At 38.4% G+C, this 27,181-nt stretch overlaps 1 protein-coding gene across 2 annotated transcripts; it reads left to right on the top strand.

Moving 5' to 3' along the window:
• Nucleotides 1-313: 313 nt before the first annotated feature.
• On the top strand, nt 314-26,118 carry CUL4B (cullin 4B). Of its 2 annotated transcripts, XM_061446078.1 has the most exons (20): nt 315-1,510; nt 4,098-4,213; nt 8,728-8,831; nt 9,735-9,804; nt 10,294-10,367; nt 11,640-11,802; nt 11,903-11,992; nt 12,278-12,360; nt 13,456-13,523; nt 14,557-14,675; nt 15,478-15,670; nt 16,698-16,802; nt 17,042-17,152; nt 17,894-17,979; nt 18,767-18,874; nt 19,127-19,240; nt 20,213-20,318; nt 20,394-20,566; nt 21,094-21,246; nt 22,519-26,118. In XM_061446078.1, exons 1-20 carry the CDS (start codon nt 979-981, stop codon nt 22,612-22,614), a joined length of 2,664 nt encoding a protein of 887 aa, XP_061302062.1. In that variant the 5' UTR covers nt 315-978; the 3' UTR covers nt 22,615-26,118. The 2 variants fall into 2 exon arrangements, with proteins under 2 accessions (XP_061302063.1, XP_061302062.1); XM_061446079.1 differs by lacking the exons at nt 8,728-8,831; nt 9,735-9,804 and having other exon boundaries at nt 314-1,510.
• Nucleotides 26,119-27,181: the final 1,063 nt, after the last annotated feature.

Below are 27,181 nucleotides of genomic sequence, written 5' to 3'. Positions count from 1 at the left end.
TGGGAAGGGAGGGGACAGGACCCCAAGCTCCCGATACGGACCGCGACGAGGGCCAAGCCCCGCGCCCCGCGGCCGCCCGCCGGGCCCCGCCCCCTCCGCCTTCACGCCACACGAAGCGCGGCAGCCACGTCCCCTTCCTGCGGGACGCGGTAACGAGTGCGGCCGTTAGGAGCGGCCGGCAACTATGATCACTTCCGGTAGGCCAGAGGGCAGCGGGAAGCAGCGGGGGGTGGCGGCGGCAGCGGGGCTGTGCGCCGGAGGTGGGATCCGCCGCCTTATCCTGGCTGCCCGGCCGCGCTTCCGGACGGCCGCGCCCCGGCATGCACGGCGACCGGATATGCCGCCATCTTTAGGCTCCCTCTCTGCCGTGTATTGACAATAACAAGCCCCGGGCCGGGCCGTCCCCCCTCAGGCAGCGCGAGCAGGCGGCAGCGAGGGGGGAAGGCGGGAGCCCCAGGAGAGCGGGCCGCGGGGGAAGAGCGGGCCGGGCGGCGGCGGGGCAGCGGGAGGTGTGTGGGGCGAGGGGCTGGAGCCGAGGCGTGAGGGAGCCGCGCTCAGCCTTCCCCGCTGCTGCTCGGAGGAGACGAGGCGGCCGGAGCAGGAGGGGAGCGAAAGGAAAAGCCGGGGGAGCGGGCAGCCGCGGGGAGATACCGGTATTGGAGAGAAGAATTGAACTAGTGGGTGGCGAGAGGCAGGAACAGGAGACGCTCAGCTGAGAAGGGAGTAAAAGCAAGAAAGCAGAGACCAACTACCTGAAGAAACAAGTAATAAAGAAAAGGGGAAGAGAGAAGATAAACTGATTCCTTCGAGAAAGAACAAAGCGACGGAGAGGGAAGACGGAAGGACTATACTGATGAGAGAGAGGAGTTGAAAGATCCCCTCGAGAGACACCGAGCAGAGACTGACTCAAACTCTCTCTCTCTCTTTGTCACATCACAAGGATTTGATGCCCCTCAGCCTGTTCACTTCTGTGTGTTCATGTTTCCCACAGGTTTCTCTTCCCCCAACCCCCCAGCTGCAGCCCAGGAGGTCAGACCTGCCACTGATGGTAATACCAGCAGCAGCTCCTCCTGCAAGAAGAGAAAGTTAAATAACAGCAGCAACAGCAATTCTGAAAGAGAGGAATTTGATTCCATTTCTTCCTGCGCCTCCTCTCCTTCCAAGAACACCTCCTCATCATCTTCTTCCATCATCTCCACCTCCTCGTGCTCCTCCTCAGGAGTTGCTTCTTCTAACCATCACCTCCAGAAGAAGCTGCGCTTTGAGGACTCCGTGGATTTTGTTGGACTCGATGTGAAGATGGCTGAAGAGTCCTCTTCATCCTCCTCTCCTGCTGCCTCTTCTCAACAGCAGCACCAACAACAGCTCAAAAATAAAAGCCTTTTAATTTCATCAGTGGCTGTGGGGCACCATGCGAATGGCCTGACCAAAGCTGCCTCCTCTACTGTTTCCAGTTTCGCCAACAGTAAACCTGGCTCCGCTAAGAAATTAGTGATCAAGAACTTTAAAGGTAACAGGCCATTTGTCACAACCTATGGGGAGCTGATGCTCACCTTCGTGTTTTGTTTTTGACGTGAGAACCGGTTGGCTTTCAAATAGCTCCAGGTTTTACAGGAAATGCTTTTCTGTGGTGAATGTTTCTATGCTTATGTAAAGGGCGAATAATGTCTTATGATACATACTTGCCCAGTCATGTATACATCCTGAGCTGCACTTTGCTGTTTGGGATTATTTTTCAGACTCCTTTCACTCTGTCTCTTGAGGAGGCCTTAACTTGTTTGTTAAACGAAAGCTTTTACTACATTAAGTGTGTAAATTACTTTTATTCAGACTTATAATGTTTGATTCTTCTTTTCTAGTAATCCTAATTCAGGGTTTAGTATATGTATATATATATGTGTATTTTAGCTCAGTGTATGATAAATCTTTGCACAGACTGGGGGCTTTGTTTTGAAACTGGGCCTGAATCTATAGATGCCTTGCATCTATCCATGCTGTCTGTTTATAGGTTAATCTGCCTGTGCTTAGCTTTAAATGGTGAAACTAAGGTGATTATCAGGCTATTATGGCGGGTTTCCTTTCTGGTTTCCCCACTTGCCGTTAAAGTAGGTAGCTCAGATTTTTGCTGAGTATTTTCCTTGCAATATCCTCGCTGTGATTTTTATTATTTAACTCTTTATTGTTTTTTCTGTCTTAACGTACTCTCACTTTACAAGTTTACATTATTTTATAAATTCTCTCAAAAGATGTTTGAGACTTTCAAATATTGTTACTAGAGACCAGCTGAAGCAGAGAAGTTAAACTTTTCTGTGGTGATGCTGCTTCATTTTCTAGCAAATAGGCAGAAAGCTTGGCTAAACTTCTGTCGGTTTTTTTCCCCATAAAGATGAGGAAATCATAGGCTTACTTCCTGCCTCTTGTTATAAAATAGTTTGGTAGCTTGCTTTTTTGGGTTGAGGTTTTTTTTTCCCCTTGTATTGGGGTTGGCGGAGGGTGTGAGACAAGGGGGTCAGGTGAAAGATGTTACTGGCATTAAAAATGATTTCTAAATACACATTTGATAGAAATTTTTGGTAGAGACATCACACAAGTTAAGGATTAGGATTCTTTTACCCACTGTGTCTTACAGCAATTCATGATCACAGTGTAACTTTTTGCTCTAAGGTCCTCAGAAATGTTGTCTGCCCATTATGTCATTATCATTTAATTTTATTAATTTAAATTTTATAGTTATGATGCATGATAGTGAGAAATAGAGTCCATTCTTCTGTTGCTTGTACACTGTTATCTATAAGGGAAGTCAACTTTTCATGTTTAAAGTATTTGTTAAATGTTATGGATTGCATGGTGCTGTGATCATCATCACTTATGAATTGGTATTTGAATCACTTGCTTAAAAAGGTTGTCTCAGGAATTTACCAGCTTTGCTTTTTATTTACTCTCAAATGCTAAACTGAATACTCATTTTATGGTTGTTGCCTTTATCTTAGTGATAGCAGCAACATCCTTTGCAACTTAAATAACTTCCTAAAATGCAGAATCATGGTATTTACTGCTGAGTAGCATAGTCATTAGCTGCTAGTAAAAACAGGCAAGTCTTACTTGTAGTTGGTTTCTCCAGATTCTTACAATACAGTTAATGCTGGGATGTTGCCAATACTGTAGGGAAATGCTTGGCGGGATAAAAATAAACCCAACAAACTTCTCTCTCTGTTACTTCTAGAGAAATCGTAAAGCTTCACAATTTGTTTTTTACCTTCAGGTATATAAAAATCAATTTCAATAGAGTATAAACTCTGGGCCACTTTACCTGTTGGTGGCATGGATATGAATGTGCCTTCCTCCCTAAATTTTCTCCTTCTCTGTTTGGGAACATGCTTATTAGAATTAAAAATAGTCATTTTAGCTAGTTACGAGAACGCAGAGAATTTTAAAATAGTCTTTGTATGCTGTGGCTGTGACTTGGAGAATCTTTCTTAGCTTGTTGTAAATGTTTTAGTCCTGTTGATGCTGCTGCATAGCAGGGGCATCTCTAGAGATGCCTCTGAGAGCCTGAGAAAAATAATAGAAAGATTCAAATCTGTGAAGCTTGAGCTATTTGAACATTAAAAGAGAGCTTAACTCTTAACAAAAATTTGCTGACCAAAGGCAAGAGAGATGTAACTGGATTACTTGTAGGTAGGAAGATTTTTCTTCCCACCCTAAAGCCTGTATTATAATTACAGTATTTCCATGTGTGTTTCTCAAGGGTTTCTTTCCAACTGTTAGTACAGAGTAGAGCTAATGAGCAGTAAATTGAAAAAAAGAAAAAAGGCAACTATACACAACTGTATCTATTAACCCACATCATTTTCAACTTTTTTTAGCTGTTTTGTTTTTGTAGAGAAAAAGCGTAATGAAGGTGTAGATCATTCTTGCTGGTTTTTAGCCTTTATCCCTTCTTGAGTTGCTCAGACACAGTATTGTGATTTTTATTAATCACGCGTCCTGTTTGGGCTACAGATGCCGTGGTGTGTATGTGAAGAACAGTGCTGAATTTTTTCAATGCATCTGCTTTTTCTAAAGAATTTTCAAACTCTGTATCATTTATTTTAAAGATAAACCCAAATTGCCTGAAAACTACACAGATGAAACCTGGCAAAAACTGAAAGAAGCAGTAGAAGCTATCCAGAACAGTACTTCAATTAAGTACAATTTAGAGGAGCTTTATCAGGTAAGTACTTTAAGTAAGAGCACTGGGGTAGAGCTTTTTGCTTTGTTGTTGTTTTTTTTTTTCTTGGCTTGATACAGTGCTAAGAATATGAGATTTTGCTTCGTAGCTGCTTTTGTCAAACACAGTCCAAGAGATGGTTTCACTTGCAACAGATGACAAGAATTAAATAAGGCAAGGAGCTGTATTCCCTTACTGTTTCAGGGTCTATAGTGTGTAGCTGCTAAAGGAGAAATATGAAATCCTAAAACATTGGTGTTTAGGTAAGAAAAAGATGATTTTTATATTAAAATCTAATCCTCTTTCTGAAGGCAACGTGTGTTCTCTTTTGAAGATCATAAAACACTTAGAAACTGAAATGTTTTAATTCCTAAAAGTAAATAGAAGACCATTTTTCTCCATGAACTGTGTTATTTTGATTTGGTTGCGATTTTCTTATCAATCAGTATTCTGTCTATTCTAACAACTGAGAGTCAAATTTTATTCCCAGAAACAGCTGTGATTGCTTGGCCCTAAATGTTTCAGGAAGTCATCAGACTTGAACTGCATTTCCTAACTTTTTTTTTTTACAAGCTCCACTTCTGCTTTTTCACCTGAATGTGTTAGGAAGACTCCCCCTCCTCACCTTTTCCCTACTAACATCATGGTATTTGTGGTTTTAGTGACCTAGCAACAGTACTACTTTAGTTAGGTATTAAGAAGCACTTACACTTTTTACTGTACTTTTAAAGCCTGGTTGGCTGTTTGATTTGTTCCTCTGTGTGTATATAGCTTTCTCTCCATCTATTTTTAGTGTCTCTTCCTCCCCTGTCCTCAAAGTTGCATTTCTCAGAAAAGCTGGGAAGAAAAACTGTGTTTGCCAAGGTTTGGGGACAGACTTAGGGGAGGATAAATTGCCATTTCTCATGGAACCAAGTTCGTCAGTCCAGTACGTTTCTGAGCTCATAATAATCTTTTATAATGTTAACTTTTAACAGTTTGTCAGGATGATGCACAGTACTGTTAGTTCTGCAAAGCTTGTAAAACTAATAACAAATTGCAACCCACTGTATTGGCTGGTATTGTAAATTACTTTAGATTGAGCAACAGAACAAATAACTGATAATTAAATATGTGAAGGATATCCAAAATTGTTTAAAAATACAAAGTTCTACTGAAAGTCTTGCTTCTGCTTCACAATAATCACTTACATTGCTGCTTGCTTTTACCACAGGCCTAATTTTATGTTGCTTGTGCTCAAAAAAAAAAAAGCACTTTTTTCTTTTCAGCCTTCATTTTAAGACTGCAGTAACTTCCTTTTCAATGAAATAGGGTGCAAACAGATTAGATATTTTTTTTCAATAAATCTAAAAATAAATGCCTTGATTAAAAATAGTAATAGGAATCACTAATGTTTTTAAATGCTATTTAATGTCATTTCTGAACAGCTGCTTGGTAAATGGATCTGATGCCAAATATGCCTTGGCAGACACCATTATCCAGACGTAGAGGGGAATTGCAAAAGTTGTACTGCACACCTTAAAATGAGATACTAGGGGTTTTTTGATGGAATTAAACTTCTTGAGTTTGGTTTAACTCTGCTCTGTGCTGGAAAATCACACGGGGCAAACATTTTGAAGCTTTATTTCTTTGTGGGACACTAGATTCATACACGCTTTCTTCCTTCTCAGCTAGAGAAGTGATACACATCTTCGAGTGGTTGAAGTGCTGCAGGATTGAAAGCTTCTTTATTAAAATAATTTTCCCTAAATTAGTACGAGGAAATAGAGATCCAGATCTTTGGTACCAGCTCCCTAATTTTTGTTTGGTTTTGTTCATTTTGGTTGGGTTTTTTTTTTTTAATCAGAGAGTTAAATACTTCTGGAGTTTCTGCTTTTGCTCTCAATCAAAGCTGTGTTCAGTTCTCTTGCCCAGCACACAAACCCAAGTGTGGATGCTGCTGTTCGGTGGGATAGAGAGCCAGCCAAAAAAGCCCAACAACAGAATATATCTTACCCAAAAGCAATATGATTCTTTGCCATTAGATGCTGTGACCATCTTTAGGGCACAGATTCCCTGATCAGAAGCCTTTGTTCCTCTAATTCAGAACAAGATAATTTAGAGCCCCTAAAGTTCTTGGGAATTTTTGATATATTGTTATTATGTAACAGTAACTAAATTTGGAAGTTACAATATTGCAGTAGTAGTGTTATGCGCCGCAGAGCAAATGTTAGTAAAAGGTTTTGTATCAGTGTCTTCAGAAAGTTTAATCTCTTAAAAAAAAAAGTGCCAATTAAGCAGAATTCACAAAATATTTCTATGGATGTTACCAGTGAAGATGCAGAAGTTTTGCACTTGATGTTCAAACACTCAATGCTAGCAGATGTGTGTTTAACACTAGGGAGTTTCTGATATGCAAATGAAAAAGCACAGCTTTATATGATCACTACATAAATGTAAGTGTATATTAATAGATGTAAGCTTGCTTCGCTAAGAGTTAATGGAATGCGTTTGTCCATCTGCAGTGCAGAGGCTAATCCTTTTAAGGATTTGGAGCAGTATATGTCAATAGTACTTGCCTTGATAGACAGCAGTTACAAAAACATTGGTAGTTGAGACAGATGAAGTATGGCAAAGTGGCTGCTGGTGTCCAGGGCTGATAGGTAGAAGCGAGAGAGCTGTGGTTGTACAGGCAACCAGCAAGTTCTAAACTACTCTTCCTAGCTCTCAGTCGGCTTCTCCAAATCAAATGGGAGAAAAGAAGAAATGCATTTATTGCACTTACTGGGGTATAATCAGGCTCTTGAAGTGTAGTGGTTTTATCTCCGTTTTCTCCTACTCCATGAGAGTAGTGGTTATTTCTGGTTTTGCTGCTGTTGCATCTAGAGCTTGGCCCTGTGGGTACAGCAGCAGAACAGAGCTAAGCTGTGTCCATAACCTACTCTGAACAGTGAGCCGTAGAATATGTTTTCCTATAGCATCACTGTATTTGCTTGGAGTTTCTTACAGTATTAAGGCTGGAGTTGAATTTGCTGCTATTTCCAAATACTAAGACATGTACACTTCAGTGATAACTCTGGCTTTCTTAATTATCATCATTCAGACCTGGTTTAGTCTTAACTGGCATACTCACTTTCTTGCTGTATCGTTTGTTTCTGACAGTAAGCCTATGCAGGGTTGGTTTTCTTTTGTGATTTCTGTTGTGTGGGTTGGTTTGTTGTGGGGTTTTGGGTTTTGTGGAGTGTGTTTTTTTTTTTTGTTAAGTGTTTTTTGGCTCCTCCTTGTCCTAGAGCCAGTATTAGCTGTAGTGAACTTGCTCTGGAAAGTTGTGTACTGTTGATACTGAGACTGATATCCTAGGATAAACTGAGGAACTTCCTGTTCAGTTGTTTTGATTCTTGCTATGCTTCTAGTGATGGCTGCTTACTGTTTGCTGGTGGCTCCTGTTTGGACTGTTGGGAAATACTCTGAGGGACTTCAGTGTAATGGAGTAGATCTGCTCTGTATATGTCTGAACTATGCTGTCCCTGCATGGCTGCCTGCAGTTGCTTTCAGTTCTTTTCTTCCCGTGAGCTGGTTGTACTGGCAACTGAAGTATTTTACGTAAAAAAAAATAAATAGGTAAAATCAAAAGGCATTATACTTTTCCTCTCTAGCTTCTACAGGTATTTTACAGAATAATTGTATAATGTGTCTTTCATCAGTCTGCAAAGAGTTAAAGTTCCTTTCCAAATCTGGGCAATTGGTATTCATTTTGGAAAAGTCTTGAGTTACACTTAGGGATTAAGAATACTTGTTTGCTTGAGCAGCCTCCAAGACAGGTCCCCATTAAGCTACTTTTCACACTGTGAAGCACAGCAAAAAATCTTCTAATACTTACTTATGATCTAGAAATCTGAGCTTTGTCACTGCACACATCTGGAATGTCGTTCTAAATATGAGCCTTTCCAAAAATATTTTTTAGTATAAAAATTGTTCAGGAGTACAACAACTTATTTAGGCAAGGGGTTGATGGATGGAGATATACATATATAAAATATGTGTATATATATGTACTTTTGGGGATGAGGGAAGCTTAATCAAGGAGAGAACTGCAAAACAAATTAACACTGGTATTGCTTTTTCTGCTAGTATCAGTGTGATTTGCAGAGCACAGCAGTTAATAAAATTAAGACCTTAAGTGTCTGCTTTGAAGTATGAAACCCAGCAAGCTGCTGGAACATATTAAACTAACAAACGTGTTCTTAGAGACGCAAGCCCTGCAGTTCCTTATGGGATATCAGTACTCCAACTGAAATTAATAAACTGTAAGCTGTTCAGGGCATGGCCTTCCTTTGTCTCTTATTACCACTGTAGTTCCATATCTGGTGGTTTGCATGCAGCATTTAACTCTGTTATAATTAAAAGCTGGTAGATTTTTGAGCGAGAAGCAGAAAGAATTCCATGGTTGGTTTGTTTTTTTTTTTCCTGTTTCCTTGTAAAACCACGTATAAGCATCATATAAACATTTTTTTAGTATCTGTTTCTCTTTACTTCAGGCTGTTGAAAATCTCTGCTCCTACAAGATCTCTGCAAACTTGTACAAACAATTGAGACAGATCTGTGAAGACCATATTAAAGCACAAATTCACCAATTCAGAGAATATCCTTTTTTCAGCTGTTGACAAGCCAGAGCATTTTTACCTGCCAGTTTGTGGTGATGGATTTCTTTGACTAGTTCTGAATTCCTAGTTCTTGCATAATTAGATCAGGTTTTATTTTTCTGTGAGACTTCAGAGAACACTACTAGTTCCTTTATGTCTGTAAGCTGTGAGAAAGTCTGAGAAAGTTTCATTGGTATTTGTAGAACACTTAACTTGTCACAGAAGCTGATATTAAACTTAGAGCAAGGGTAAAAAAGACTCTATTGGCTTTACCACCTCATGTCTTTATATATGCTGAACTTGCCATGCTCAGGTAAACGGGAAAGTCTTCCAACAAGTAGTCTTGTTTTGGTTTTGATAAGTGCTAGTGGTCTGGCAGCATACAGTCTTAGGGAGTCTGAGAATCAAAATGTTTTCTTTTCAAAAGTTTTTGAGTTGCATCATATTGAGATCCCATTAAGTGGATATTAATAGTACCAAAACTATGCAATGAACTGAGTAAAAGTTAAATTTCGAGGACAAAATTTATCTCTTAAGGTTATCTCTTAACATGAGCTGATGCTGCAGTAGCTGTGTAGTGGTGGCTCTTAAATCTGTTGTGAATTGTTGGTAATTGAGGTGTGGGGATATATATGTTTGTTCCACTCCTCGGGGATGGAGGCTTAGACAAAGCACTCAGAAGTATTTCAATCCTTGTTTTATTACAACATTTGAATCATTTTGATTTCTCACTCTTAAGGGCTCTCATTAAAAATAAATACGTTACATGAAGTTAACTCATCCTTTTTGGGAGTAGGTGAGGTTGTTGTGCTCTGTTAAGTGTTTTTAAAAAAATAATAACGTTGGTTCATTCCATTGCTAACACTACCTGTTAATCATTATTTCCTTAATTATTTCTTCATGGATTCATTGGATAGTGTCCTTTTTCTAAAGAAAATAGACAAATGTTGGCAAGATCACTGCAGACAAATGGTAAGTTTGTTGTCCTTTTAAAGAAAACCAGTTTACTAGTCAGTGTATGTTTTGCTTAACTTTTTTCCTTTACAAATGTATTGTGCTTCTGAAATATTCTAAATTTACATAAGGTTTCATGGTGAAATACAACTCTATCTAGTTTTGTCAGAAATCAAGCCTTGAAAATACTTGTCTGTAGTGTGGTTTTTGACACATTGGTCTGATCATTGACCCACACACCCCCAGCTCCTAACTGTTGTTTCTATACAAACCTGTCTCCTTTTATGCCTATCATAAAAGGAGCTGTTCTTTGCTAGAGAAAGACGATAAATGTCACACAGATCATCTCACTGAGATTGGCAGAATATCTTAAATCAGCAGTGTCTAAGAAAGCACTGCCTGAAACTTGTCAGTGGGTATTTTTGTTGTTGTTGAGCATGATCTGTGTTGCTTTTCAGTTTCAAGAGTAAAATGATTGTGGGGTTTCTTTATTCTTTCTCATAATAGATTATGATTAGAAGTATCTTTTTGTTCTTGGACCGAACTTACGTACTTCAGAATTCAATGCTGCCGTCTATTTGGTAAGAACACAAAGAATAAAATTACTGGGGGATATTTAAATTATCACATGTATCCTGCTGATTTTCTTAATAGTGACCTGTACATTAAATGGTGAATGTGTACATGCCTGCTGCAAAGGGAGATACCACTTTATTTGCCTTGAGTTTGTAGTGAAAGGACATGGGGTAATGGGTTAAAACTTAAACAGGGGAAGTTTAGACTGGATATAAGGAGGAAGTTCTTTCCTGTTAGGGTGGTGAGGCACTGGAGTAGGTTGCCCAGGGAGGCTGTGAATGCTCCATCCCTGGCAGTGTTCAAGACCAGGTTGGACGAGGCCTTGGGTGATAAGATTTAGTGTGAGGTGTCCCTGCCCATGGCAGGGGGGTTGGAACTAGGTGATCCAAAGGTCCTTTCCAACCTTAACCGTTCTATGATTCTATGAGTTACAGAATTCTTCTAGAATAGCTGTGATAGCAAATTTCAGCTAGGTAGATGTCAACCTCCCTTTTGTACACTTAGAGGAAAGGGTGTGTTTAACAACTGAAGTGCAAGGGTTTGGGTTAACCAGTTACTGGCTTTAACATACACAGTATTCAAAGTTCTTTAAATACTTTGAAAAGGAAGAAGTTACCTAGAATAAAAAGAAGTTACTCTTGTATCGACTCAACCCCTGTGCTGCTCCCCCCGCTATTTTAATAACTAGCAAATGCCCTACAGTGCCTTTGGTACTACCTGAATTACCTTGCCAGAGATTGAAGGAGTGGAGATGGAGGATGCAGGTTCTGGCTTTTCCTAAAAGTGTCCCAGCTCACAGTTACAAATTAATGGAAGGTTTTAACTGGGATGCACAAAGCAGAGGTCCTTGACTTTCACATCACTGAGTTCTAAGCTGTGCCTAAGAGTTAGAGATTAGAAAGGGATGGACAAAGAAAATTATCCAACACCTTAACCATGGAATTGGGACCTCGGGTGACATTATCCTTTTCTTGTGAAGGGTGCTGTCCATTCAGCTTCCATCATCCTGTCAACCAGCTCAGAAATAAAGACACTGGAACGTTAGGTGGTCATTTAGGGAAAAATATGTGCTTTTGTCTTTAAAATCTGTATCTTACTGTTGATGCTTTGTCACAGCTTACTTTAATGTTTATGCGTGCGTCTTGAGTCATTTGGGGGAAGAGGAATTAAAATTTGAAGAATGCTAGCATTTATTGGCTTCTCTATTTGATCCAGATAAAATTTTATATATTCGGCTTGATTCTTATGCAGTTTATTGAACAGTATTTTCTTTCTAGGGATATGGGTCTAGAATTGTTCAGAACTCATATAATCAGTGATCAGAAAGTTCAGAACAAAACTATTGATGGCATTCTTCTCCTGATTGAGAGGGAAAGAAATGGTGAGGCTATTGATAGGAGTTTACTTCGAAGCCTTCTAAGCATGCTTTCTGACTTACAGGTGAGTAAACTTGTTTCACTTTTAGACTGGTAAAGAGCTCAGATTCTTATTTAGTGCTCATTAAGTTTTACCCTGCATTGTTATCATGTTGTTTCCCTAGATTTATCAAGACTCTTTCGAACATAGATTCTTGGAAGAGACTAACCGTCTGTATGCAGCAGAGGGACAGAGGCTTATGCAGGAACGAGAGGTATTTTGAATGTTTAACAATATTTGTTATGTTTAATTACCAAGTATTTGTCAGGAAAAGGAACTATTTTGCTGCATTAGCCAGTATACCGGGCAATAATGTGACCTTTATGTTTTATAGTACTCTGAAAAAGGAAATTCACATGCAGACTTCAGTCACAATGCCAATGATTTCTGCTTAGAACTGCTGCTGTCAGACCAGTACTGTCTTCCCACACACACACCTTGATGTATTTCTTTTTAATTTTTTTTTTTTTAATGTACAAAACTACTCTGGTATTTTCAGGTTCCAGAATATCTTCACCATGTCAACAAGCGCTTGGAAGAAGAAGCAGACAGGATAATCACGTACTTAGATCAGAGCACACAGTAAGTGCAGTTTTGCTTGGTATAAGCCATTTGGCTGTTCTGTTGAGGGCCATCTAATAGCTACAGTTTATTTCAGTTATTGACTGACCATCAGATGCTTCTCAGTTCCGACAATTCGTTGTTTACAACGAAGCACTGTATTGGCTGACACAGCTAATATCCTTTCCTTCTATTTTTGACATAAATGCTGTTGGTCATTTGGTTGGAAAAAAAACAGGCTGCCACCCCCGGTCCAAAGGTCACTTTTGTGATGAAATGCAATTAATTAAGTACCATCCTATCCGAAAAAGATAGGACCTGGGACAGAGAATTCTAAAGCTAAAGACTGAATATTTACATTAAAATATTTGCATGTTATTTATGGAGGTTGGGAAATTACTGAGTAACGTCAGTCTTCAGTCTTCCTACTTAGAGACAGGATTTCCTGTAACACAGTCAAGCGGAGGTCATGACTGATAGGACATGAGAAATTTTCTCTGATATAAAGCTATAGCTGTTGTGTCTGAGAGAAAATGTAGGTCACTAATAGAACAAAACTCTTTGAGCAAGTGGTGGCAGCTTAAAGAGCAGGCACAGAGGATCTCTCTGAGATGATCCTCATACGTTTTTGTTTCCTTCCTCCTTCAGCTGTTAAAAACATTTGGCCTGTTTAGTGGCTTCCTTCTTCCACACTGTTATTCGTGGCCAATTCCCTGTTTTGTTTTAATAATTCTTGACTCATGAGGTGGTTTTTTTTCTCCTTGGTTTGTCTCCCAAGACATGAGTCTCCTCCCACAGAACAGATGATAAATTCTTTGTCAGACTTTTGCCCAATTTTTTTTCCCATCAGTTGGACTGATGGAATCACTGTCCAGTTCCGTAGAGGTCACATACAACAGGCTTATTGTGTGAACTAAACAGCCAGTCAGCAAAGAGAAGAAAGATTGCTTACTGGGGAGGAAAAAGGATAAATATGTCTATAATCATTTTAGGTCCCTGGCCACAGATAAGTAGAGCACTCCCAATGACAAGTGTAGTTAACATAATCTCAAAAAAAGGATTTAAAACTTTCAGTAACGGAAAAAGGAAAAATAACTCTAAACATTTTTTCTTTAGGAAGCCACTAATTGCTACTGTAGAAAAGCAGCTTCTAGGTGAACATTTAACAGCCATTCTTCAGAAAGGTAATCTTTCTTCTTTATAAAAACATTTCTAATTACTGCTTTGGGGCTTTCAATTCCTGTGCTGAAAAATAAAGAGGCAGATCAAGGTGCTGCGGGAATACACAAGCTATGCCATTCTTTAGTGCTCTTTGCTACTCATGAACTTTTCAGTTCATGAAATAGCATTGACCATTTTGCAAGAGGGCAAATACCATTCTCCTTGTCAGAAGAGAGACAGTGCTGTCTTCAGATATGCAGCAAAGCAAAAGAAAAACTGTAACAGGGAATTCTTGATTTCAGTGTGTTAAATAGCATCTTGAAGACTTGGAGATAAAGGAGTAGCCTTCAGATGATGGGGAAACATTTGATTACTTCCTGCTTACAAAAAGCAGCTTTTTCTAAAAATTTAATACAGTTTGAGCCATGAAGTATGTTGCCTCTGTTTTGCAATAGTCTTGGAGTCAGGTAGCCCTCTGTTGCATTGAGGAATAGTCTGGAAATAGATATGGGTGCAGGAAAGGTTGAATAATAAAATATAAAGTCCTTACTAGACAGATTATGGATGAGACAGGTTTGTGAGCATCTTCTGCAAGTTTGTAACAGACTCTTTATTGAGAGGAGTATCAAGTTTGCAATGTTTATCTGGCTACTTTCTTAGAACCTTGCTGTGGAGCATCAGGCTTTCTCTTCCCAAATGTTAAGTGAAAGATGAAGCTATTTCTTGAAGCTGCCTGCCTTCAAATATCTGTCAAATCTATTTTACAGCTGGAATTGAGACCCAGAGCTCTGTCTTTCCAAGGAACTTTTCATACAGATCACTAGTGTAAAAGTTTCAAATCTTCAGGGAATAGTAAAGCAGAAGTAAGCAAAGGTATTGTGTATGTAAAGTACGTGTAGCCTAAGATACACAGTTAGGTAGCTTAAAATAAAAGAAAACCACTAATTGCTTGATTAAAATAAAACTAGCTTTGAAGAGGCCCCTTCAGAAATAATATGCTGCACTTTCTTTGAATTACTCTGGTTTTCACTTTTACTGGAATTCTCTCATGTGCAGGTTTAAACCACCTTCTTGATGAAAACCGGATTCAGGACTTGTCTCTTCTGTATCAGTTGTTCAGCCGTGTGAGAGGTGGAGTACAGGTTCTCTTGCAACACTGGATTGAGTACATAAAGGTACTGTTCCTAGAACTCTGGAACAGACACTGCTACTGTCTCGATGGGGTTTATACACAGATACTTGAGTCATCTTGATGAACTGTTGCATTTTACTAAGAAGCAAAGGCTACTTGCTTATAAACATATATTTAATAAGCAGCTTTTGAAACTGTACTAGGAAAAGTACAGTAACTGCTCTAGCCCTGTTGAAGAAAATACTGAACATTCAGTTGAACTACTGAACTCCAAATAAATTTGGAGGTTTTACATGGCTTATAGTTAGTTGGGGGGCAACTGTATTTCTCCAGTAGATATTTTGGTAATGGCAGAATGTTTCTGTCTTCTCCCTGGTAAAATTTCATGGTAGAATGAGTGGTAGCTTAAGTTACCAACTATTTTAAGTTCAAAAAGCACCTGAATATCACTTAGTGGAAATGTTGTCACAGAAAGTATGGTGGTTGTGAAGGAAGGCTCGATAATAGCATAGCAGTACTCTTAAATAAAACTGAGTTCAGTGGGAGCTTTAGCTGTGTGAAACCTGAGGATAGAGATGTTTAAAAATGGTATATTACTTTTATCATGCTTAAGTTTATTTTTTCAGGCAGTTCTGAATCTGCTCGCTTATTCAGATCGGTTTTGAATCAACATACAAGGTCTAGAAATGATTATAAAGTAAATAATAGTAAACTACTTATGTTGTGCCAGTGGAACTAATATGAATACCAGAAACAAGACATTACAAAAATAACTTGGGCTTTTAAAAGTCTTGTAATTTAAATTCATTGTTCAGGCTAATTGAAAGATATGTTTTATTTTGCAGGCATTTGGTAGCACCATAGTAATTAATCCAGAAAAAGACAAAACCATGGTCCAAGAACTACTTGATTTTAAAGACAAAGTTGACCATATTATTGATGTTTGCTTTCTCAAGAATGAGAAGTTTGTAAATGCCATGAAAGAAGCCTTTGAAACATTCATTAACAAAAGACCAAATAAGCCAGCTGAACTCATAGGTATTTTTCTTCAGTTTCTCTCCATGTGAGAATTTGGGTGGGGGACAAGAGGGAGTTGCTGATGCAGCTTACAGATGGGATATGATGGAGTTATGTGTGAAAAGACATGATGCACAGCGCGTTGTCAAACTGGGGAACTACTGTGCCTTGTTATGCAAGTGAACCATTTCATAGAATAGCGTTAAACATTAAGAACAAGCTCTGTGCAGCAGTTCACTGGCTAGGCTATGGAAAAATGAAGAACATTAGAATTTGGGCATTCCAGCAATTGACTGGTGTCCAGATGTAAGCATACTGCTAGTAATTTGACTTTTTCAAAAGCTTACATAACTGTGCTACCAGCACATGTGCACAGACCTATGAGGGACTCTACATAGCTATGTCTTAATACATAAAAGTGAAGAGGGATGAGGATGACCTTTACCTCATGTTACAGGGCTGTCTGCACTTTGAATACCTTAATGGTTTCCCCACACAGTGAATAATACCTTGCAGTCTGTTGTGCTGTTAGGCTTGTGGGGTAATGCTTTCTGCCCTCCCTTTTTAAAATTAATTCACTAACTATAATGGGCTTACCAGACCATCTGAAATTAAACGAAACGGTAATCTGCTAGAGAAATTCCACATTTAAGTAACTGGTTTACATATTTTAATTCTGATCTTTTTGCTTCTGTTATAGCCGTGTCAATCTATACCAGTGGTGACTTTTTGCTTTGAGATCATAATATGGACCAGGACGTATTTTTTTAATACGCACAGGAATTTTTTTTTAACATTATGTATGCTGATAAAGTTATGATAGAGTAATTGCTTATCTGAAAAAAGAGATTAGGCTGTAATGTTTTTAGAACTTTATAACCTCTATTAAAATATATCAAGCTAGCTGCAGTGAAACTGATTTGAAGGTGATTTCAGGATCATTTACCCTTCCAAAAGATTTTTACAATATTAGATGTAGAAAAAATAAATTATTGTTCCATTATGATACTCAGCATTTGCTAAATTTTCTATTCCTCAATACTTTTAGCTAAATATGTAGATTCAAAGCTTCGTGCAGGCAACAAAGAAGCTACTGATGAAGAACTTGAAAAAATGCTGGATAAAATTATGATCATATTTAGATTCATATATGGTAAGTTGTGGGGTTTTTTGTGGGGGTACAGTTGTTTAACCAGTAACATAAAGGTATTTTTGAAATATTTTTTGCAGTCTGTCTGCATTTTCAAGTGCTCAGTCTCTGTAGGTGCAGTTTGCTGGTATAGCGCTGTTTAAGGTTACTGTTAGCTTTACTGAGCTTTGAACTGGGGCTAAGTAAGGTTTGTATAAAACAAACAATGATTTGTGATGACTGTCAAATCTTATCTTTTGCAGGAAAAGATGTCTTTGAGGCCTTTTATAAAAAAGATCTAGCAAAGAGACTATTAGTTGGGAAGAGTGCATCAGTGGATGCCGAAAAATCCATGCTTTCCAAACTCAAACATGGTAAATGTCTGTTTATCAGTTTGCTTTCTTTTAAAAACAGTCATCTTTTAAAAAAACAGGCTTTCCTAGAAATGCTGTTGGTAATTCCCTTTTACATGAGCTGGTGTGCAAATCTTGAATGACTGGTGGATTTTGAAAGAGACCCATTTGCTTTTAGTTTTGTAATTATAGCAGCAGTAGTCAAAAGTCAGGAGCTTAAAGTGCATGGTGTATCTTGGCCTGTGGGACAGAGCTGAGGTTCCCTGCTGAGTAAGTCAGTGATGTGCTTGTGCTCAGAGAACTTGATGACTTCTGCTTGTTACTCATTCTGTATAAGGACTTGAAACATCAAGCTGCCAGGTACCAATCTTCTAGCCTGGTCTTCATTGTTTCGTAGGATGGTGTCTCTGGGTGGCGAGAGTAAGATTTTTAGAACTTGATCTTATTCTAAGAGACAGTTTGGCAGGCATCTGGTAAGGATCAAAACTGTTGTCTAAGTGACAGGTTGCAGGTGGAGTCCTAGGATGACCCATCATGTCCATGTGGAAAAAAAACGGGTTGCAAAATAGCTGCCACATTAAAACATTTCCCCCCTTGTTTATAACCTTGTTCTGTATCTTAATCAGAATCCAGGACTTAAGGTAAGAACATACACTGAAATAGGTAGCCTTGCTTCAAAGTATATTCTGATACTTAGAATAGCTACTCTGTGGCGTTGAAAATGAAGACTAATTTTTAAGATTTAAATTTTCTCTTTTATAGAATGTGGAGCTGCTTTCACCAGCAAACTTGAAGGAATGTTTAAAGATATGGAGCTTTCAAAAGACATAATGATTCAGTTTAAACAGGTACTGTGGGAAAGCCTGCCATGGCGCCTTCATTTACTTGCTTTTTGAATTAGTTATTCTCAGAAAGCCTAATGAGAGCGTACAGGGTGTCCTCAGTTGTGTACATTTGTATTGCAATTAAGTTAAACTTCTTTTGAATTACTCCCATTGCCTGTAATGTTCTTACACTAAAGAGAAGAAGACTTTGTAGGTGATAGCTTTTGAAAACAGCGGACAAAAGCCCAACTGGGAAAACAGTCTCTACTGAAAATCAGTCAGAATCTACTTCTTAATTCTGTGCTGCCTGTGCTTTTTAATGTTTTACTGCATTTATTAATGGTTTTCATGAGCAAAGAAGCAAAAAACCTGACCCCAGAAGTTTCTTATAAAAGAGAAATAAATAAACACCCACACACTTCCAAATCACCAACCCTAATAAAAGAACTGTAAACTTACAAAACATTTTATACACCACTATATCTGATGAACTGTCTAGTAAGTTTGGTTCTGTAATGTTTTGATTACAAGCAAATTTTAACATTCTTTCATCCATTCACACATATCTGGGTTCATCTTCACATCAGCTTATTAAAACACTTGTTTTGCTGTTTTCTTTCTGTATGGAAGTGCCTTTAGAACTTCAGAAAAGTGCTTTTTCTTAATCTTATTTTTCACGTATGTAACTTGCAGTTTGTACAGCAAAGACATCATAAGGTTACTTCTCTTCTGTGCTCTGACTCCTCAGATCTACCTGAAATATGTTCAATAAGCACTGAATTATTTCAGTTTACTTTGTTTCTTTCTGCAGTATATGCAAAATCAGAATGTCCCTGGCAACATTGAACTGACAGTGAATATTCTGACTATGGGTTACTGGCCAACCTATGTGCCTATGGAGGTCCATTTGCCCCCTGAGGTAATGAATAGAGACATATTATACCACCTATCAGCCTATCAGTAATGCATCTTGATGTCAGCTGCAGCTCGGTTTGAAATATGCATGTATTCTCTAGAAAGAAGCGCAGAAGTGTCTTTAAATAGTTTTTCTTCTTTTGCAATTCCCTTTATCTCTCTGAGCCTTCGCTTATGGCTCATTTGATTGCAGAGGGAAGGATTCTTTTGGAGTAGAAATTGTGTGTTAGTGTTTTGGGTTTTTTTCTTTCTTTAGATGGTAAAACTTCAGGAGATTTTCAAGACCTTTTATTTAGGAAAACACAGTGGTAGGAAACTTCAGTGGCAGTCAACATTAGGACACTGTGTACTAAAAGCAGAATTTAAAGAGGTGAGTGTGTTTTCTTTCTCTTATTCCTGCTGCTTTGCCGATTCAGAGTATAAATTGTAACTTAGGGATATATTTGGAAGGTTTTTTGTGCCATGATAGAAAACTTAGCACTGTTTTTGCAATTACTTTCAACTTTTGACCTTTTGCTATCATTTCCAGAGTTGGTAGTTTCTGGGATAGATGTATTAAGGTCTAAGAAGACAGATCTGATCTCTTATCAATGAGGGAGGGGAAGGCTATTGGTTACTGCTTGGGGAAAATAGCCAGTGGGTGTAGTTACATATTAAAGACAGCACTAATTTTTGTACCGGGGAGAAGAAAAAGGAGGAGGCTGTGTTCCACAGATGATTTTAATTCAACTGACAGCATGAAGTATCTTTACAGTAAGCTTTTCACTACTGAAACAGAGAAAAGTTTTGGATTGTACCAGAACACAACTGTTTGCAGAGGGCTGCCAGTCACTTCCCTTCAGCATTTCTTTATGGGCACAAATATATTTCAAGAAAATTAATCTTGGAGTAGGAATGCTTACCAGTTCTGGTGTTTATTAAAATGTTAATGGTAAAACAAATATTATCAAACTTAGTTATTTCAAAGATCTTATACTTGTATTTCTTAAACTAATGTTTTTGTTGCACATTGATTTAAAAGTCTTTCAAACTGTAATTTTAAGCACTCACTGCTTTGCGATTTGCCTTGAGTAAGTTGGTGCATGTCTTGGGTGAGTGTTGTCACTGGATAGTCTAACTTTCTGACCTCTAGCTTATTCTGTATTTCATAGTAATACAAGGTGACCAGTAGCTCTTTATCCATTTGAGAATATGAAAAACTAAATCACATCCTTTAAGTGAAATAATTGACGTGCAGGAGTGTCTGTGTCATTGTTATTGCTGTGTTCCCTTCCCCTCCCACCCTCAAAGAAGAAAAAATTAAAACCAGCCTAGTGATACCTGTTAATTTCCCTTGTGACAGGGAAAAAAAGAACTTCAGGTCTCCTTGTTCCAGACACTGGTGCTGCTCATGTTTAATGAAGGAGAGGAGTTCAGTTTAGAGGAGATAAAACAAGCCACTGGGATAGGTTGGTATTGAAAACAGATGACTACTTCCAAGCATTCTTTCTTAAAAAAACCTAAACAACTTGTTTCTGCTTTAGAGGACGGAGAGCTGAGAAGGACACTTCAATCTCTGGCTTGCGGCAAAGCCAGAGTACTGACTAAAAGCCCCAAAGGCAAAGATGTAGAAGATGGTGATAAATTCACATGTAATGATGATTTCAGACATAAGCTCTTCAGGATAAAGATCAACCAAATTCAGATGAAAGAAACGGTATATTCATTTTAATCCTCTGGGGTTTAAATCCTTGGGTTAAGTATCTTATTGCCTGCCCATTTACATGCTTCATTTTCCTCTAGGTTGTAATATACATGCTGATATCTTTGTAAATTACACATCATTTGGATGATAGCACGTGTCTACCATTGCTGATTTAAATGTGTACTTCCATACCAATGTAGACACCAGTGATTCTAGGTGTCTCTAATAAGGTTGTTAAAGGGAAGTTCAAATTAGTGAATGTTCTTTTCACCCCTGATCATTCGCTGGAGCTTTACTGAATGATTTGTGAACATAGAAACAAGTTCACAGTGAATTTTCCCTGTCAGCCATTCAGTGTAAAATCTGTGCAAAGATTTTAATTCCTTGCAAAAGGGCTTTTTTTTAACAGGCAGTCTTCATATTTTTAAAGAATTTCTGTCAGATATTTGACAACAGACATTTTACGGTCTTAGATCTATGAAGAATAGTTTTGACAGTTCTAGTGCTCCCTTTAAAACTTTTCTAAATGGATCCTTCAGGTGGAGGAACAGGCAAGCACTACAGAGAGAGTTTTCCAGGACAGGCAATATCAGATTGATGCTGCAATTGTACGAATCATGAAGATGCGCAAGACGCTGAGTCATAACCTGCTTGTGTCGGAGGTCTACAACCAGCTTAAATTCCCAGTAAAGGTGTAGTACTGACTTTTATTCTTCTAAAACATTTTATTACTTTTTATATTCCCTGGCTGTCTTTAGTTGAACAGCGCTTCTGTCCAAAACATCCATCTTTGTACTACTGGGAAAGACAAATACTCGCTTTCAGACTTCCTAAAGTGCCAGGTGCATTCACTTGTCTGAAAATTACCTCAGGCTTTTAGTGAGTTAATAAAACCTATTACCAAAGGCTTCTAGAAGCAGAATGTGTTGGCAGTAACTGTGAAGCTAGCTCTCCTTGTTCTTGTATTGGAAGTGTTCTGGCAATGCGTTCTTGGGGACAAGGAGAAAGTGATTCAGATACGTAATGCAGAATTCATAGCATCATAGAATGTTTTTTGTTGGAAGGGACCTTAAAGTTCATCTAGGTCCAACTCCCACTAGACCAGGTTGTTCAAAGCTGTCCAACTTGGCCTTGAAAACTTGGTTTTGATTCTTAATTTGGTTGATGCTTGCTAATAAATTAGGAACCAGTAAATGTTCAGTGCATTTTTCAGACATTGCTTAATAGATATACACACACATATAGATGGAATGAAAATTAGATACTGGTAAATGTCTCAAAGCTAATGAAGCCCACAGTTGCAAGATGAAATGAATAGCCTATTATGTACAAATAGAAATGTATTTTCAAATACAGTGATGTATCTCTTTTGAGTTCAAATATATAGTGCTTCCTATCAATGGGAATGCAAGATTAAAAGTACTGCCATCTCATTTTGTGGGTTTGTCCCTGCAGTCCTGTAAGTATTGCATAAACTGCAGTTGGGCTTTGCAGGGTTATAATAGACTTAAATGCACTCTCTGACTCTTATCATGATATATCGTTATGAAGTCCTTCACCCATCGAATTCATAGGGCACCAAAACCATTGTAAAGCTCACTCACATCAAGATAAATTGAAACTGGTGCCATTTTTACCAGGTAAAAGTCAGAAATAGAAACATTTTGGTACATAGTGCATGAATTGCAGCTCTTTAGAGTTCAGTTTAAACAGCAATAAATATCTTTACCTGCTATAAAAGTTGCTTAGCTGCAAGTGACAAGTTAATTTGGTTACTTTCTCTTCAATTATACATTGCAGACTTTAGAAGCTTTGATGTTTTAAGGGTTTGGGGTTTTTTTCCAACTGTAATTCCCGTTTCCTCAGCCATCTTTAATAGGAAGGATATTGGGCTTAAGTAGAAAGAACGAACTGAGAAACATTGACTGCAAAGTAATAATGCTGACATCTGCTTTATTTTACAGCCTGCTGACCTTAAGAAGAGAATAGAATCCTTAATTGACAGGGACTACATGGAAAGAGATAAAGAAAACCCCAACCAGTACAACTATATTGCATAAACATATGTTGGCCTTTGTTTTACTGCACACTTGGTGTCATACACAATTGCCAGTGGATAAACTAGCCTGTTGATCCCGTTAATTGACTTTTTATACTACCGATGATTGAATGAAAGCAGTGTAATGGAAAAGTATAGTAGAGTGGACTTCTTTCAGTGGTTAACATGCCCATTTAAAGAGTACTATTTACATTTTAAGAAGAATGCTGTTGAACTCTTTGCATGTTATTTAGTAAGATGTGCAGAAAGCTGAAAGAAAGTACCTGGTCTTTGTGATTCCATTTGTCTCTGGGTCTGAAGAGGAGTCCCTTGATAGATGACAGATGTCTTTCACACCTTTAAAAGGAAACAGGAGGTTAATATAAGAAAATAGCCTTTAAAATGCTTAAACTGCATGCAAACTTTTAATTTACTGTACAGAATGCATTTCAGTTAGTAACATACCATTGGTTTGGTTGATGCCCACACTTGGGTTTTTCCCTTGAGGGAGGGAAAACAGGGAATAAGCTAAGCTATGCTTATTGCTGATGTAATGGAAAATATTCTTGGTCATAATTAGGACAAAATGGTACCAATATAAAACAATGTATAAAGTTTGCAGTGTGGGCATACATACTGTATATAAGCAAACACCATTCTTGAAGAAGTGCTCCAACAAAACAAGTTCAGATTAGATTTATATGGCTTGCCTATAAGACTTAGTGTTCACCCTTGGGAATTTTAAGCATAAAACAGCCATAATGGAAAAAGTGACAGTTTTTACTAGTCATGGGTAGGAGGCCTTCACCTCTTGGCAGCAATACTCTAGAAAAGCAGATCTATTTACAGGTATCTATGAAAAGCCACGCTGTTCTTGTGGTAAAGCTGTAAGAACAAAAATTGCAAATGGATTTTAATACTTGTTTTGCTTTGCAACATTCTAAACTTGAACTAACCTCAAGGTTTAGACAGGGCAGCTCTTCTAAAGTCTGCCCTGCTTTGGATTGCTTTAACTTAAAGCTTTAAGAACTCAGCCCTAGATGTGGCAGGCCTCCTAGAACCCAGAAGCCTACCTCTCATATATAAAGTTAAGTATTGCTGTAAGGCATCTAAAATATATTTTCTTAGATGACCAGAGAGCATTCTTTGCATCTTTATAAGACATGGGAGATTAAGTCACTTGAATGTAGAGCTTTGTTTCAACAAGATGCATTATTTTTATTGCTATAGCAGCATGTGCCAGGAATATATGGGGGGAGGGAGTGTCAGCAGAAAAGGTAACTCCTCCATGTAACAGTTCTTCCTTACCCAGCAGGCTTTAGACCTACCATCAGCTGTGTTGCAGAGCACAATGAAAAACCTCATCCTCTTTCAGGCACTGATAGTCCTGGGGAATACCAGATATTTCTTGGAAGCAAGACGTTACTTTTGTTTAGTGGCAGTGTAAGTTAGCTCTCTATGATCTATAACTTCTATCACTGTGATTCCACATTCAGGGGTGTGCATGTGCGAGAGAGGGTGAATGTGTGTACGTGTGTGTATTTTGTATCTGACACATCCCATCCCTATTGCTTTTTGATTTACTGTTAAATTCCATATTTCCCCCAGCTGTGTTTTCTCTCAAGCTCTTTTATATGCAGCCCTCAGCTGACAGATGATGCAAATGGATTTTTTTTCCTCCTACTAAATTATTTGCTGTCACCTTCTACTAACTGTCATACAGCTCTTTGTGATCTGCAGAAAATCTACCTTATCCTTTGACACTATTGCAGCATAACCACTGGTAAACATCCAGGACCACCCTTGCCTCTGCAAGAAAAATACTAACAGTAGAGTTATCTGGTAAGAAACTTGAAGACTGCTCCTGCAAATCTTTTAAGTATTAGTTCAGATAGAGATCCACTGGGGAGGAAAGAACAGCTCCCCAGAAAATTCTGTATTTTGCATTCAGTGTTCCTTTTTGTTGTATGTGTTTTGTATCTTTAGCCAATAAAAGATTCCTTTTAAAAAGGTGTTTTTGAGAAGGAGCATAAAACTTAACTGTTTGGGAGACACGAAATGATGAGTTATCAGTATTGAAGTGGTTCCATTCAGTCTGTTGTAGCATATAAATCTAACACCACTACATGTTTAAAACACCTATTTTGGTAAACTCCTCCCTCATTGCAACACAAGTGTGTTGCAGTCAGTCAACCTAACCAGAAAGGTCTGAAGGTTTATTTATTTTTTTATCCCATCCATTTCAGTAAGTTAAATGCAGAAAATATTACATAGAAAGTGTCCTCAAATCTCATCAGAGTTCACAATCTGAGGCAGACCCTAAGCGGCAATCTAGTTAAAGCAACCCAAAGAACGGACTTTGAGAGCCCTGGCTATGCCAAGAGAAGAGGTGAACGAGGGGAGAGGAGAACTCTTCTCCTTGTATCTGCATGGGGTTTCCCCAAGAACTTGTTCATCTCTGCTAAGGAATCGCTCATTCCTGGTTAATGACAAAGCTGCAGCCAAGATTTACTGTCCAGCCGTACAACTCTGCAACTTCTTGCTGGGATCATGTGCCTGACTATTGAGCCATATATATCTCTGTAAGAAAAATGAAAGTGGGCTTGGACCACAGCTCATCTGGCTAGAACACAGCTTGTCTGTTTGGCCACACATTTTTAATCTTGACTCTTGCATGCAGTTTATAGCACCTTGTTCATAAGAAATTGCAGTTTATTCTTAGAAATATATATTTTAGGTTTTTTAATCTTTATACCCATAAATGGACTATTTTTTTGTCTTGGCTGGTTTAAAAAGTGACCATTTTGTTTAAATGCTGTAATTGCAAATGTGTTGTAAGTGTTGTTTTGTTCTATAGTTTACACAAAGGTGCCAAAGTAAATAGTTAATAAAAATCCCCCAAACCCAAGCAAACTGTTGCATTGCTTTAGCTGTTCTTCGAATTTTGGTCTCTGCTCTTTTTTGGGGTTGGTTTTGGTTTGTTTTTTTTTTCAGCCTTTCAGTTTTTCCCAGACATATCATTTGCCCAATGCTTTTAAAAAAAAATTAAAAAAAAAGTGCATCTAAAGAAATGTTCAGATACCACTTTTTTAGTGATTTCATATAGTAGGAAGAATATTTTCTTTGAAACGTTACACTAAAATTGTAAGAGTACAGCAGCATTCAAAAATGTAATATACTTTTTGTATAACAGTTCTTCAGAGTGTGTCTGGAGTGGGGGAGAAAACTAACCCTGTTACTTTTCAGAAGCCTCTTCCCTCGGCTACCAGGATATGAAATTGTGCTTTTTCACTGCATCAAAAAGTTATAGTTTATGCAGACTTGCAAATGGGGCATGTATCACCATTGCATCCTTCGATGCAAAGAGCAGCAAAACCTTTTTTATGTTTCATAAGTCTGATATGGGTACAGAGAGTCTTTCTTAAGTTGGTAAATAATGTAAATACATGTCCTTTCAGAGAGTGAGTCTGTTATCTAGGTATTTTGTGTCATTTAATAAATATTAAAACAGTTTTGTGTTGATAAACCCCTGTGTGTAAAATGCCTTCTTACTTAAAGTTCTGTATGTTGGGCTTATTAATGTTTGTGGCTTCTTTAAATTCTTTAGCTTGTGCTTTGATAGCAAAATACTTGTTTGCTACTTAAGTATAATAATCAGTAGTTCCTCCTTTATTCAGTCATTAAAATCCCTTGAGTTTTCTAAGTGGCTTCCATTCCTGAATTTTATTTTTTTTACCAAGTCTTCTACCAGGTTAATGGGGAGGAAGGAAGTAAACATCCTACAAACTGAATGTGTAAAGTGCCAGAAATGGTGCAACACTACCAAAGCTGCTGGCTCGTTGCTAGTACAGGAGGATTCTCTCCTGCTGTATGATTTCCTTGTTTCCCAGTAAAGCTAGCAGGTTTTTTTAATGGCTGTGGCACGATTACTCTGAAGTACAGGACAGGGCTGGACAAGGAACTTGTTTCTGTTACTGGTGATGACCAACTGGGCCATTCTTAATTTTTCTTCAGCCATTTGGAACCACTGGCCTAAATCTGACCAGAATTTGTCAGGGGTATTTTCAGACTGGTCCTTCCTGGTGCAGGTGCTCTGAGGACTTTGTGGAGAGGGGTGTCAGGGTGTTCTGATCTTGCTTTCCAAGCTCTGGAGGGGTAGTTTGAGAATGGGAGAGCTATGGCAAAGTAAGAGCTGATGCTCCAAACTGATCTCTCCTGAAGGCATGTATGCTGCAGGGAGGCTGACCTTGCACAGCACTGCTGTAACCCATCGTGTGGTGGGTTTGAATCAGAACGATGAATGTCTTCCAGTAATGCTGCTCACATGTGTGCATTCTGTTAAAGTGTGGAGGCATCTAAATGCATGGGATGATTTTTCCACTAACAATTTCTTAAGAGTATTTCCTATGTTCTTCACAATCCTACAGAATTTTGTTGTTAGAAATTAATCCTACAGAAGCAGATTCCCAGAGAGCAGAAAATACTTTGTTACTGTATGAAGTCCAATATGCATTGCTGTTCTTTCTCCTGATTTTGAGAGAAACTGTTGCCAAATTAAAGGCAATAGCTTTGGATTTGCCTTGCTTAGG

The sequence above is a fragment of the Pezoporus flaviventris genome, unplaced genomic scaffold, assembly GCF_033815535.1.
Source record: "Pezoporus flaviventris isolate CSIRO_AGI_PZ_B2104156 unplaced genomic scaffold, CSIRO_AGI_Pfla_v1 ptg000005l, whole genome shotgun sequence".
Classification (NCBI taxonomy): Eukaryota; Metazoa; Chordata; class Aves; order Psittaciformes; family Psittacidae; genus Pezoporus; species Pezoporus flaviventris.
The sequence above is the reverse complement of the archived record's forward strand: the minus strand, read 5'-3'. Positions and strand labels throughout refer to the sequence as shown.

Excerpts from the sequence above, each read along its gene's own strand:
- CUL4B (XM_061446078.1), top strand. The coding sequence starts at position 979 with ATGTTTCCCACAGGTTTCTCTTCCCCCAACCCCCCAGCTGCAGCCCAG. Across the intron at positions 16,803-17,041 it reads CATATTTAGATTCATATATG|GAAAAGATGTCTTTGAGGCC; the intron begins GTAAGTTGTGGG and ends TATCTTTTGCAG. Across the intron at positions 21,247-22,518 it reads AGCTTAAATTCCCAGTAAAG|CCTGCTGACCTTAAGAAGAG; the intron begins GTGTAGTACTGA and ends TTTATTTTACAG.